Genomic DNA, 13,877 nt, shown 5'->3' on the forward strand with positions numbered 1-13,877 from the left:
GGGGGGTCATCTTAGAATTCTGCCTACCATAGACATTTAAGAAAACTTTCTGATGAATATCAGCACTAAAAAATTTAGGACCCATCCAAAGCTTTACATTAACTTTTTCCTTGCTCCCAAATAAGAAAAATTCTGTCCTAATATTCTAAAGCCTTGCAGCTCAAAGTGTGTAACGTATGGACCAGCAGCATGGATGTCACTTGTGAGAAATGCAAAAAAATCTCAGGCCCCACCTTAGATCTGGGGAGTCAGATCTATCTGCATTATAACAAGACTCCCAGGGGATTTGAGAAACTGATCAGTTAGCACTGGCTTATTCTTCAATAAAGTAGGCAAATGCCTACATGGAAGGAGAGCACAGACAATATTAGATCCCTGTGCCTGATCACCCCAGCCCTCTCAGAGTGGTTTCTGAAATGTTGCTGTCAGAACCTCATATTCTGATGATGATCACGACCATGGTGATGACATTGAAGGTGATGACAGCTAACACTGAACATCCACCATGTGCCAGGTGGTAGGCAAAAGTTTGAAACGTACTATTTCTTTTCATTTTTCCCAACATTTTATGAACTACCTGCTGTTATTTTCATTTCAGAGATGAAGACATTGAGGCTTACAGAAGTGTAATTCCTCCACTAGAACACAAATAGGAGTGGTGGGTCACGATTTGATTCTCATCCCTTTAATTTAGGATTAAATAAGCATTTTGTTGCAAGATGTCAAAGCTCACAAAATGGGAATCACAGTCCAGTTCAACCTGTGAATGGGCATCATTCAGCAAAAGTGTAGGTGTTGGGCCAGCCGAGTGGCTCAGTTGGTTAAGAGTGCAAGCTCTGAGCAACAGGGTCACTGGTTCAATTCCCACACGGGCCAGTGAGCTGTGCCCAAGCTGAGCTGCCAGTGAGATGGTGAGAGTGCATGCTGTTAGCAGCAAGGTTTCCAGTTCAACTCCCACATAGGATGGTGGACTGCACCCACCTGCAACTAAGATTGAAAATGGCACCTTAAGCTGAGCAGCAGCAAGCTGCTAATGGGAAGCCGGATGGCTCAGTGTGCAACAAGGTTGCTGGTTCGACTCCTGCATGGGATGGTGGACTACACCCACCCGCAACTAAGATTGAAAGCAGCAACTGGACTTGGAGCTGAGCTTGTGCCCTTCACAACTAAGACTGAAGGACAACAACTTGACTTGGAGCTGATGAGTCCTGGAAAAACACAATGTTCCCCTTCCCCAATTCCCCAACACTGTTCCCCTCCCCAATTCCCCAATAAAAATCTTTAGAAAAAAATTGTAGGTGTTATTTTTCACTGAACGTCTTTTCCCAGGGACAACCTCCTTCCAGTTGGCCACAGTTTTGACCTACTGCATGGCCCCTGAATGCATGCAGGTTTGCAATCTCCAATCAAGTCCAAGTATTCTTAAATTTCCTCTTGATATTTCATGAAAAATTTGTGTGGTATGAATACTTTACAGAGATCTTTAAAATAGCAAAGAAGCCTGTTCTCTAATCTCTTCCTTTCATCTGATGAATGAAACTGAAATCCAGAAACATGAAGTTACATTCCTAAGTCACACAGCAAGATAATATCCAGGTTTTAAACTGGGCTCCTTGCCCCAAAATCAAGTGCCACAATTATTTGCCTCCTTGTGTTTAGGAAATTACTTATGCTGCATATGAAACAGAGGTTCTTACCTAAAGTATGTTTCAGAAACGCTTAGATGAAGTTCCATGGAGATTCTCAGACTTCTTTCCCGATTGTGCTATTAATACCAGTGACTCAAATGCCCATTTAGCTAATGACAATCATCAGATAAATGACAGGTTCAGAACACAAGTTTTGAAAAAAGTAAGTCTCTGAGTAGCTTAGAAAGGGTGGGACAGTGGGGAGGGCAGTGGATCTCAGCCTTGGTTATACATCGGAACTGCCTGGGAAGCTTCAAAAACAACTGATGCTTGGGCTCCAACCCCTAGGTTCCTGATATAATTGGTCCCAGGTACTGGGATCTTTAAAAGCTCCCTAGGTGATTCTAATGCTCAGCCGGGGCTGAGAACCATTGGAGCAGGGACTCTGAGGTGCTGGAGAATCAACACTAACCCACCATTATTTTGGGGGAGCTCCACTGGGTTTGGCTCATCAGCTGACCACAGAAACTTTCATATTCCTTTCATCTTTGTGCTGCCCTCTCCCTTCCTCTTTTAAACAACACTTCTTCGTGGCTGGAGAACAAAATCGATAGGAGACTGAGGTCAAGTTGCAGTCACTGACAGGCTCACGTGTTCCTACTGTGCCTACTTCTCCATCTGTTAAATAGAATAATCCTATTTAAGACGTCCCCTCCTCTAGCACTCATCAAACCCAGTAGAAGGTCTCTGTGAGTTCTGTTTTGAAAACAGCCCCAAAAGTCTCTTGTCCTGAAATCACTCACTCGTAGGTTTGCCACTGGACATGGAAGTCCTCTTATCTCCTCAGGAAGTGGTTCTCAAAGTGTGGTCCCCAGACCAGCAGTATCGGCATCACCCGGGAACTTATTAGGAATGTTAGTCCTCACCACACACTCACACACACATATCTGTGAAATCAGAAATTCTGAGAGGATGTAATGATGTGTTTTAATAAGCCCTTCAGGTGATGCTGCTGTAGGCTCAAGTCTGAGAACCACTGGCCGAAGGCACTGTCACAATCTAGTGTCCCCATATACAGAGCAGGCGATGATGACATTAAAACGACAACCCAAATCTAAACTCTTTGCACTATTTCAGTTGTGTTGTCACTAGAGTGGACTCTGCGATCCTGGGGGAGGAGCAGGGGAGGCGGGCCTGTGAACCTTCTGGATCACTCAGTTGTTTGTCGTCAAACAATTGGGCCTTGGAGGTTGGGGTGGAAGTGGTGATGTTGAGAGGCAGGCCTGCTGTTGGGGTGTGGAAGAGGCCCCCAGGCCAACTGGGAACAAGTGGGACAGGGACTTCCTTCTCGCCTTTTAGGATAACCAAAGCAGCTATAAACGAATGAAAAATACAATTAAAATGGACAAAACTGTGATGAGGTTTGAGGGCGGGGTCTCCTATTGCACGTGTGGAAATACTACACCGAGTTGGTGGGAAGGAACCCACTGCCCTCTTGGGATGGTGGAGCTCAGAGAAATGGGCCAGGGAGAGGATAAGCTTGGGGGCTGGGGGATGGACCACCAGGAGGGAGAGCCGCAGTATCCCACCACAGACACTGAGCTGCTGGGAAGGGCTGGGACGTTCAAGCCACTCAACTGCCTCAGTTTACAAAAGAGGAAACTCAGAGATGGTGAGCCTTGACCAACATCACACCATGGTAGAGGCAAAGCTGGGGCCAGGAGGTAGGGGTCTTTCAAGGGAGCTAGGGTTCCAAGAAGAGGAAAGTGGGATTCAAGGGGAGTGGGATTGAAGAGGGAGAATGTCCGATACTGAGAGCAAACATGGAGGCAGCCCCCACCTTTTGCCAGGCACAGCACTAAGTCTTTACCATGATTCAGATTCATGGCCTCTTCCCACCCACCTGTGGTCCTTCTCACCATCAATATCACTATGTACCAATGGGGAACCTGAGACACTGGGTAGGTAAAAATAAATTGTGCAATTTGTTTCATTATAATTGAGGGTTAAAATAATTTTTTAAAAGAATTGTGCTCAGGGGCCAGCTGAGTAGCATGTTGGCTAGGAGTTGGCTTGGGACACCAGCTCTGAACAGCAGGACCCCGGTTCGGATCCCACATATGAGGGCCAGTGACATTGTGCCCACTACAGCTAAGATGGTGAACAACAGCTCAACCTGGAGCTGGGCTGCCATGAGTCGCCGGCGAAGGCATAGGCAGCAGTGGGGCTGGCCAGCAGCGGGCGTGAGCTTCTGTGAGCTGCTATGAGCCATCGTGAGCAGCCGTCCAAAGGCCGGCGAGTGACTGCCTTACCCGGGAAGAGCGCAATGATAACACCAACATGAGCCAGTGAAGTGACGTCCTCCACAACTACACTGAAGAACAGAAGGACAGCAATTTGTCTCTTCCCCCTTCCCTGATTCCCCAATGCTGTTCCCCTCCCTCAATTCCCCAATAAAATCTTTTTAAAAAATAAAATAAAAACAAAAAAATAAAAAACATAAAAGAATTGTGCCTAGTTATTATTTCATGAGAATGAAGCAAGGGATAAAGGTTAGCTCCATGCCTCCTGGCTGCTGATGACTGACAAGCTCATGGCCACTGGGTAGATGACCTCTACTCAGGCAGTACTCCTTATTTACTAGAGAACAGAATATCTTAAAGACAGTTACGAGTATGTGATGAACACGTACGTGACATCAAACAGCTAGGAAGAGTCAAAGTCTCAAAGCCTCGGGACTTGAACCCAGACTTTAGCCTCAGGGCTCACACTTTCCCACCATGCTATACTCATCATACCTCCAAGACAGCCAAGCTCAGTGTTAGAAAAGTGCACTTACTTTAAAAAAAAAAAAAGATCCCATGAAAATCTCATGATCCTTCCAAAGAAGATCTCTTTGGAAGCCTCTCATGAGGTGGACACCTGCTGACGGCAAGTCATTTCCTCTACTGGACTCCATGGCATTTTTGCCTATTGCTTTGCCTCTGAGGAGGTCCTCAGACACCCTCTGATTCAGCCCAATTTGTGACAGATAGAGAAACTGAAGGCTTAAAAAGTCAAGGTCACCTTCACACAGATGGAGAAGGCCACGGAGATGAGGATTGTCACCCAGAGGAGGTACCTGAGGTCTAGAAACATCAGGAGAGCTGCCTGAGGATTCCATCCAGAAATGGAGCCCAGGGGTCCCGACTCCCAGACTCTCTCTCTCTCTCTCTCTCTCTCTCACTCTCTCTCTCTCTCAAGCCTCTTACCTGCAGCTCTGCATTTTTCACCTTGTTGCTTCTCACCTGGGGAGGGCTGCCAGGCCTGACTTTCACCTCAGTGGAAGCTCAGCATTTAGGGCACAGATTTATATCCCCGTCCTCCTGGGACTTCCCAATCAGGCTTGTGTCACTCCCTCCAGCTGAGTGGCAGTGGACACACCTTTTCCCTCCTCACAGGGGAGCACCCCGGGCTATAGTGCTGGGTATGTGATCACTCAGATGGGGAAGTGGCCAAGGAAACTCTGCGTAAGTTTCCCTATTTTTTTGTGACTCGCTAAGACTCACGTCCTTCTGGCTGAGAGGTTGTTTTAAAGTCATGTGTACTTTGCCCTACAGTGGCCCTGTTAAAGGAGAGGAGGCCTTTTGGTCTCTGACCAGTAGGATAGTGGATGTTTCCCCCTTGGGACCCTTCTGGGATCGAAGGAAGGTTAAGCTTATGAGTCTCTGGCTCCCAGTGTTAGATGACTTTTCATTGTTAAGTGAAGGAAGGGGGTGATTTCCAAATCTTTATTGTAATGTGTGGAATTTACCTAACTGAATAGTTTGTACTTCAAAAATGAGAATTTGGTCCTAAGTCATGTCTGTACAAGACATATGTCCCCTAACCTCCTGTAACAGGCCCAAAGGTGATAGTGACGACTCCTCTCTGCCCTCACGAGCCACGCCCCTGAAGTTAGAGGGTCCAGGGGAGCTTGCCCCACAGACACACGCGGCCAACTACTTCGGCCCGGCCTCCCCACTTTGCTGATTCAAATCCCTGCTGTCCGGACTAGATGGGGCTATAAAGACTTTTTGGTCCAGTGCCCTCCCTGATATGAACAGGCAGCCAAGTGAGGGAGGGTAAAGACTTAGCCAGGTCCAAGAAGGCATGGGGCTGGGACTTGAACCCTCTGGGTCTCCGAGTCTTCTTGCCTATATGTTGAGCTATGTCACATAGTTTAGGCAGAGGTGTAATATAGATCCCCTTTTGATGGGTGGAAGACAAGAACACTTTTCCAAATATCCTTAAAAATCTATGTTACTAACCTTAACAACACTTCCTGTCCAATTTATTCAGATATTGAGGTTCTTCCAGGTGAAAAGCCAGGTGCAGAAACTCTTTTACAGAAATCTTAGACATTTCATATCTAGAATAAATGGCTCAGTCAAAAGGACCCACTGGCCCTGGATTTATTCTTTTGCAAACCAGGCAGGTAACTCTCTCAGGGGTCACCACTCAGACTGGGTAAACAAAATCTGAGAAAAACACAATATTGAAGCTAGATGGAAATTCAGAGATGGTCAAATCCATCATCCAGTTTTAAAAAGAGCAAACTGAGGTACAGGCACGTGGGGGGGGGAGCACAGGTGAGAACGCTGTATTAATGGCATAGATAACATCATGAAGGGAGACTTTCTTATGGAAGCTGTGAATACCCCCAATGGAATTTGATGGACACAGAGTAAATGTTACATTGTATTCATGTTTATTCTTTTTCCAAGGACCAGTGGAGTGGGGAATCTTTGTTTTTGTTCCAAGTTTTGCCATGGTAAGATTAAAGAGTGAGCTATAAATTTGGGGTCAAGCCAAGTAAGTTTCAAGGGTGTGAATTTGCCCAAGCAGGAAAATCTCACCAAATACCATCATCATGCCAGGATGATGGGCATGGGAATAATCAAGTCCTCTCTACACCCTCTCTGTGGTCAAAGACATCAAACACATCAGTCCCAGCTGACCTGCCTTGGTTGGGATCCCAGTCACTAAATAGCACAGGGCAGCCCGCACCTTAATATAGCCGAAGAGAGGAAGTGAAATCATGCAATCCGCCTCTGCCCATGCTGAAGTGCAACTGCTGATCTTGTGATCCATAATGAGGAATTTACATAACTTCACGTCTCGCTATGGGAAAACTCTACCACGGAGCCACAGAATTGTTTGAATAGCCCTTTCAAGCACTAATTCCCAGACCCAACAGTCAGCCACAGTCCCCAACTCTGCAGTGGTACTCACAAAGCAATGGCTACCTTTCCCACCTCCCTCAGTTCCCCATACACTGTCCTGTTCTCACTATCTCCCGTGCATTTGGTTCAATTTCTCCACCAACTGATAGGAAATAGACGAGGCACAGAATGTTCTGAAGTATCTCAACATCCTCTGAGGTTTGAGGTGAAAGTCATCCAGGATGTTTATTGCAAGGATTGAAGCAATGAGTCTTCACTTTTTAGACCCAGAAGGCCTTTCCAAAGTCTGTTCTGGTTCAGAAATCAGCAGGATCTTCTGAAAACCCTTGGGGCAAGTTTCCAACCCCTTTGCCTTCCTTGTGGGGGAAAGTGAGAAGGGAGCTGGAGGGGAGGAGAGCGTGTTTTGACCATGTATTATAATGAGGATTATTTGTCCCAGGTTATATGGGACAGCCTCTCTTGGGTTGTCTTCATAAACGCACTCACTTGTATCAGATCAGAATCCTTAATTGTGATTCAAGAAAATAGGGTGTGGAGGAGACACTATTCCGTGACATGACTGCCGCCTGACCTGCAGCAAACTGGACCCTGGCCAGAACTGAGGTTACTTATTGCAAACCTCCCTTAGAGATTGTCTGATCATAATCCATGTTCTTTTTGACATAAGTCAGCACCCCTCCCCTGTCCCCCCACTCCGTGCAGGTTCCTGGGTGTCCTGAACTGGTCAAGCATGTAAAGTAATTTCTGTACCTGGCAGCATTCATATACTAGTACTGTTGACTATCCCCTTTTTGCCCTAGATAATTCTTTGGCACCTGCCCAGTGACATGAGATTTATTTTGTCTTGCAGCCGCCCAAGACACACCTCATAAGTAAGTTTCCCTTAATAAACTCTCAATAATAATTACCAGATTGGCATGACCATACTCTTTCCTCTGTCTTTCCTTGCCCAACCCTTACAGAGGTAGATTTTCAGTCCCGGGACCTCTCCCTGGGTCTGTGTGTGGTAGCATATGGTCACCAAACCCATAGGATCAATTTAACAATCAGACCCCATAAAATTGAAAATTCTAAGGCATTTCTGGTTAATAACAGAAAAAATCTCTACGCCTTATAGAAGCAGGAGAAAAGTCACTCCCTCCCCATGAATAATTTACAAATTAACAAAGTTAAAATGAAAATATTGACTGCAGTGGGCTTCAGTCACCTCATCTGCAAAAACAAAAAGCTGACGTAAATGAGTCCTGTATTAGCTTTTTATTGCCGCTGTAACAAATTACCACCAGCGGTGGCTTAATACAACATGAATCAGTTCTCTTCTGGTTCTGGTGGTTAGAAGTCTGACACAGGTCTCAATGAGCTAAAATCAAGGTGTTGGCAACACTGATTCCTTCTGGAAGGTCCAGGGTAAAATCATTTTCTTACCTTTTCCAGCTTCTAGAGGTTGTTATTCCTGGGCTGCGGTCCCCAGCCCATCATGTTTCTCCCCCGCTTCCGTCAGCACGTGGCTTCCTTCTTCCTCTGACCCTCTTACCTCCCTCAAATAAGGACCCTCATGATTCTATTTGGGGCACACTCAAGTAATCCAGGATAACCTCCCTCCTGAAAATCCTTAACCACATCTGTAAAATCCCTTTTGCCATACAAGATAGCCTAATCATAAATGTCAGGATTAGGGTAGGGGTGTGTTTAGGGGACTATTATTCAGCCTCCTGCAAACTCCAAGATGCCTTCCAGTTCACAAAATGTGTGCATTATGACCATACACAGAAGCACAGATGATGGCTCTACACACATATGAATAGCAACACAATCGCCTTCACTCCTAAGGACTGAGGTTGTGTAGAAAGTGTAGACAAAGTATGCTCAGAGCGGGCCGGCCAAGTGGCGCATTGGTTAAGAGCTGGCTTGGGATGCCAGAGGGCCCCGGTTCGGATCCCACATATGAGGGCCAGTGACACTGCCTTCCACAGCTAAGATGCTGAACAACAGCTCAACCTGGAGCTGGGCTGCCGTGAGTCGCCAGTGACAGCGTAGGCTGCAGCCCCTGCTGCAGTGGGTGGCCATGGGCTACCGTGTGTAGCCAGCAGGCAGCGTGAGCGGCCAGCAGCCGCCATGAGTGGCCAGCAGCCGCCATGAGTGGCCAGCAGCCGCCATGAGCGGCCATCCAGAAGCCGGCGACTGATCTGCCTCGCCCGGGAAGAGCGCAATGATGGTGCCAACTTGGGCCAGTGAAGCAATGTCCTCCACAACTAGACTGAAGAACAAAAGGACAGAAACTTGTCTGCTCCCCTTGCCCCAATTCCCCAGCACTGTTCCCATCCCCCAATTCCCCAATTTAAAAAAAAAAATCTTTAAAAAAAAAAAAAGTATGCTCAGAGCTTCTCAGAGCCATGGGAGAAATTGCATTTTGCTCTTCAATTCAGAGACCATCCACCCTTTGTTATGGGAAGGCTTTTTGTTTCTAGCCTTTCCTCTTGTATCCTTCTCCCCACCTCTGTTTTCAGTGAGAGACACCGGGAAAGAATGGGAATTCCAGGGCAACCGGGACACTAACGGCCACTGCCCACTCTCCTTCCAACCCCCCACAGCACGCAGAGCATGGATGGGAGGGGAGCTGGAAGCTGGCCCCATTCCACGCTCACTCTCCCTCCCCTGGGTGTCCAGGCCCAATCCAGGACTGAATGTCCCAAAGCTCTCAGCTCCCCTGCTCCTCCAGCCACACGACCACGCCTTCCCTCCATGGGGCCCAGAAGGCTCCTTGAAGACGCCACCTACTGGGAGTTAAGGTCCAGGGTCTCCGTTGTGTGGCGTGGACGCCCTTGCTTCCACAGCCGCCCACCCACCTCCCAGTGGCCATCCCAGACCGTCCTCCACGTTACCTTTTCCTTCTCTCGGCCTCCCACTACCGAACAACCCCAGCAGCTATTCTAGTCAATATTTCATTGGCTCCTGTTAGAAATAAAAACCACAAATAGCTGAATTATTATATTGACTTTAGACTCATAGTAAAGGTGGTTAAAAAAAAATGGGCCGTACCCCAGAGCTCAGGGGTGGGTGTACGTGTGTGCGCGCGCGCGCACGCGATGGTTTAGGGTTTTTCTCTTAATGAAGTGCTACCTTTCATTCTAGCTCCCCCGGAGTGTGCCAGCTTCCCAGCACCACCGCGTAGCCAGTCATTACTGCCTGCGGCTAACACCGGGCAGGGCTCCAGCAGGTAATGCCAGAGACCCCTGCAAAAAAATATGAAAAATAAAAAAGGCGTTCTCAGGATATTAAAAATTAAAGATCTATGCCAAAACCGAATCGCAGGCATCAGGTTGTATTGTATGTAAATGTTTACATTTCAAAATAAGTGCTTTACGACTCATCCAAACCTCAGCAACTCTGCATCACTCACACTTGGAGATAAAACTGCAAAGGCACCATCCAAAGCCTTTTGTGACCATGAGCCTTGGGTCAAATGGCCTTTCTGGCCATCCTCACCCATACCTCCACCTCCTCTCCCCCCCACCACCCCCACTATGTCCCCAGGGTCCATAGTACATTCTAGCTGCCAGGCAGTTCTTTCCTTGACTCATGAGACCTTCCTCTGCTTCCGATTCATCTCTCAGTAACATGTAGAACATTTTGCTCAGCTGATGCCTGAGCTCCATGCTTCTGGAAGGCAGTGAAATGATGGTGCCTGAGTCACCTGCAGAGCCCCAGATGCACCCATTGCCTTCTTATCTGTGTATCGTGTTATATAAAACCCAGCCTAGTCATCCCGACAGGCACCCAAACGTCACACAGAGCCCTGACTTCCATCTGCTGTCTTCGTAGCACCAGAGCCCCCGGAGCAGGCAGTCACGGCAGCTCCGTGCTTGGGCTCAGCACGCTTTGGCAGCTGGAATGAAGACCTCAGCTGAAGTTAGTCACAAAGGAAAATCCACGTTCCTCAACGTCCTGTCACTGGCTGGCACACCAGCCTTCACGGGAAATGACATTCACCGTGGTTCTCACAGGAGCTCCTGCTCTTTGCCCCCTTGAGCCTGAGGGTGACGGTGACAACATGCTGCGGCAGCTGGCCTCAGTCCATGAACTGTGACCTGGCATGAGAGAGGCTGGCTGAGCCTAGAGGACAGGGTCAGTGACAAAGCTGCAGATTTTAGAGACTGGACAGTGTGGGTAAGACGTTTTCAAATGAGCCTGCATTGAATGCCACTGCCCAGCTCAGACCATCCACTCCCCCTTTCTCTGCAAACCCCCCTGTGTTAACCACGTCTTTTATTGACCATGTCTGTATTCTGATGCTTTGACATCTGGGGCCTTGCTGACCCATCCAGGGGCTCTAACTATCCTAGAGATAGATAACTACTGCTCTTCCACAAGCAGGCCTCTCACGTAAAAACCAGCCAACCCAGAGCTCACACCCCAACCACCTCCCAATGCATCCACGTCTATGTGTTCAGTTCCCCATTTGGGGGCCCCATTTCCCCCTCAGTAGAACACCTTTGTTTTTGTTTTTTAATTGAGGAATTGGGGAAGGGGACCAACCAAGTTGTTGTTCTTCAATCTTAGTTGTTGAGGGCACCAGTCACCATCTGGCTGCCCCATCGGCAGCTTGTGGCCTCTAAGCTCAAGGTGCTGTGGTACAATCTTAGTTGCGGTGGGCATAGCCACCATCCCATGTGAGAGTCGAACCAGCAGCCTTGTTGTTAAGAGCGCATGCTCTATCCACTGAGCCATCCAGGTGGCAGCTCAGCTCAAGGTGCCGAGTTCAGTCTTAGTTGCGGGCGGGCATAGCCCACCATCCAACAGGCAGTCTTGTTGTTAGGAGCACGTGCTCTCACCAGCTGAGCCATCCTGCCACCTGATGGCAGCTCAGTGGCAGCTCAGCTCGGGCGCAGCGTCACTGGCCCGTGTGGGAATCGAAACAGCAACACTGTTGCTCAGAGCTCGCGCTCTTAAGCTAACTCTTAACCAACTGAGCCATTCAGCTGGACTAGTAGAACACCGTTTAAAGGCATTCCAATCTTCTTTGGGCTGGGAAAAGTAGATAAAAACAATTTCTCTACACCTTGGCAGGGATAGCCCAGGGCTCAGTGAAGATCAGACCAGTGTAGAGGGAAAAACAAGCACCCCACTGGAGAAAGGGAATAACCAGAACAGTAGGGGCAAGAAGCAGAAAACTCTCTGGGTCAGGGAGAATTGGGGGGGGGGGGGGACACGACCTAGCCCCAGGGCAGCAATTAAAGCCTTGCCCTGACTGATAGCAGCAGCCCACCCAGGGAGCTTGTTAGAAATGCGAACTCTTAGCTCACATCTCAGACTCCTGGATAAGAAGCTAGGAGAGGGGAGAACCAATAGGTGTTTAGCAAGACCCCCAGACAGTCCTGATATTGACAAGAGTTAGAGAAGAGCTGTCCCAGTGGTTCTCCACTCTGGCTGTACATTAGAAGCTTTCAACAAACACTGATGGCCAGGCCCATTCTCACACCCACTAGACGTTGACAGGGGTGGGCCAGGGACCAGTGGATACTTTTAAAGCACCCCCAGTGGATGTAAGCCTTTTGCCCAACCAGGGTTGAGAGCCCAGGCCTGAGGCATATACTGCTCACATTCTTCATGGCTATGTCTTTAGCTTCCGTAGGGAGAAAAAGCAAATAAGTTACGAAATTCCAAGGCTGATTCATGGAGGACAGTTAAGAAGTACAGAGGTGAACCAGGGTTGCCTGGCTAGATCTGAAGGGGCCTCACAGAGCAGCAGAGCTGGTAGGGTCCAATCTTTAGCGTCTACTCAGGTCAAGCAGAGAGATCAGACTCCAGTTCTCACTAACCAGCTCAGAAAAGATCCAGGTCTGGTTCAGCATATTCATTCATTCATTCATTCATTCATTCATTCATTCATTCATTCATATATTCATTCATTCATTCATATATTCATTCATTTCACTAATATGTTTTTGAGCCCCTGCTTCAGGCCCGGCATTGTTCTGGGCCCTAAGAGCTCACATTCTAGTGGAAAGAAATGACAATAATGAAGACATGAACAAATGAATATCAATTCATAACAGCAAGATGCTGGTTAACCAATTACCAATACTAAGTTTCTCTGCACAGGACAGTTCCCTCCCCAAGTCAATTCTCACTAGATTTGGTCTCAGCAACTCGCATTACTGGTCCTCCCCCAAGAGTCTGCAGTGCATCACCCCATTACACTGAGATGTCTAAGCCTTGACCTGACTCCACTAATCCAGTAAAAATAGGGGCGTCAATAATGCTAATTTACTGTGATTCTACCTGTATTGAAAAGGGTTGCTAAGTAAAAAACAAATAATTTACAGAGAATACGCACTATATACTTATGAAAATTAGTCACCTAGCATCAAATGATGATGCACTGATAACACATCATAATATTTCTTCCAGGTGTCTTTGTTCAGAACACTCTGTTAGCCTGGATCCATTTCCAGAGTGTAGCTGACCAACTTCCAACTGCTTTTTAAAATATATACATTAATTCAAGTGAACCTGATTCTCCAAACAATTGCTCAGCATCAAATAGTTCTTTCCTGAATCATGGGTTTATGCTTTTGTTCTTCCTCGCCCCATCAGTGTCTCAGGAGAATGAATAACACAACTTTCATCCTGGCCACTCTCCCAGTGACCAAGAAGACAATGTTAGGATCACACATGGGCAGACATGCTCACCTGACTTGCCCTCCTGGGCCTGTACCCAGAGGAGTCAGCCCTGGGAAGGGGTGCTGAGGAATTCAATCCCGAGACGTTATTGTAGGTCCTGGATGAGGTGGGGAGGAATCTACTGGGTTCTTCAGTAGTCAGTCAACCCAGCTATTAGTCCCCTGGGGACCTTAGAACCTAACAAGCTCCCCAGCCCCAAGCTGAGGCTCCTCTGGACGCTGAAAGGCAGATGGAGCCAGCCAGCCAGGCCCACTCTAACAAGCCCCAACGAGCTGGTCAAGCTTTTCGGCCATCTTGGCCAAATACTAATGTAACTAAGTAAAATAGTAGCTGGGGCTGGTTTAGTCAGGCCATCATGTGT

General features: G+C 47.7%; 1 protein-coding gene across 4 annotated transcripts in view; it reads right to left on the reverse strand.

Moving 5' to 3' along the window:
- IL1R2 (interleukin 1 receptor type 2) overlaps positions 1-9,664 on the reverse strand; it is a 39,690-nt gene extending 30,026 nt beyond the window's left edge. Inside the window, exon 1 of one of the 4 annotated variants that reach the window (XM_019666475.1) lies at positions 4,880-5,185. In XM_019666475.1, coding sequence (XP_019522020.1) covers positions 4,880-4,893 — 14 coding nt within the window. In that variant the 5' untranslated portion in view covers positions 4,894-5,185. Of the gene's footprint in view, positions 1-4,879; positions 5,186-9,610 lie in introns of those variants that run through there. The other 3 variants (XM_019666476.1, XM_019666474.1, XM_019666469.1) reach the window with 3 other exon arrangements.
- Positions 9,665-13,877: the final 4,213 nt, after the last annotated feature.

The sequence above is a fragment of the Hipposideros armiger genome, unplaced genomic scaffold (genome assembly GCF_001890085.2).
Source record: "Hipposideros armiger isolate ML-2016 unplaced genomic scaffold, ASM189008v1 scaffold_472, whole genome shotgun sequence".
Lineage (NCBI taxonomy): Eukaryota > Metazoa > Chordata > Mammalia > Chiroptera > Hipposideridae > Hipposideros > Hipposideros armiger.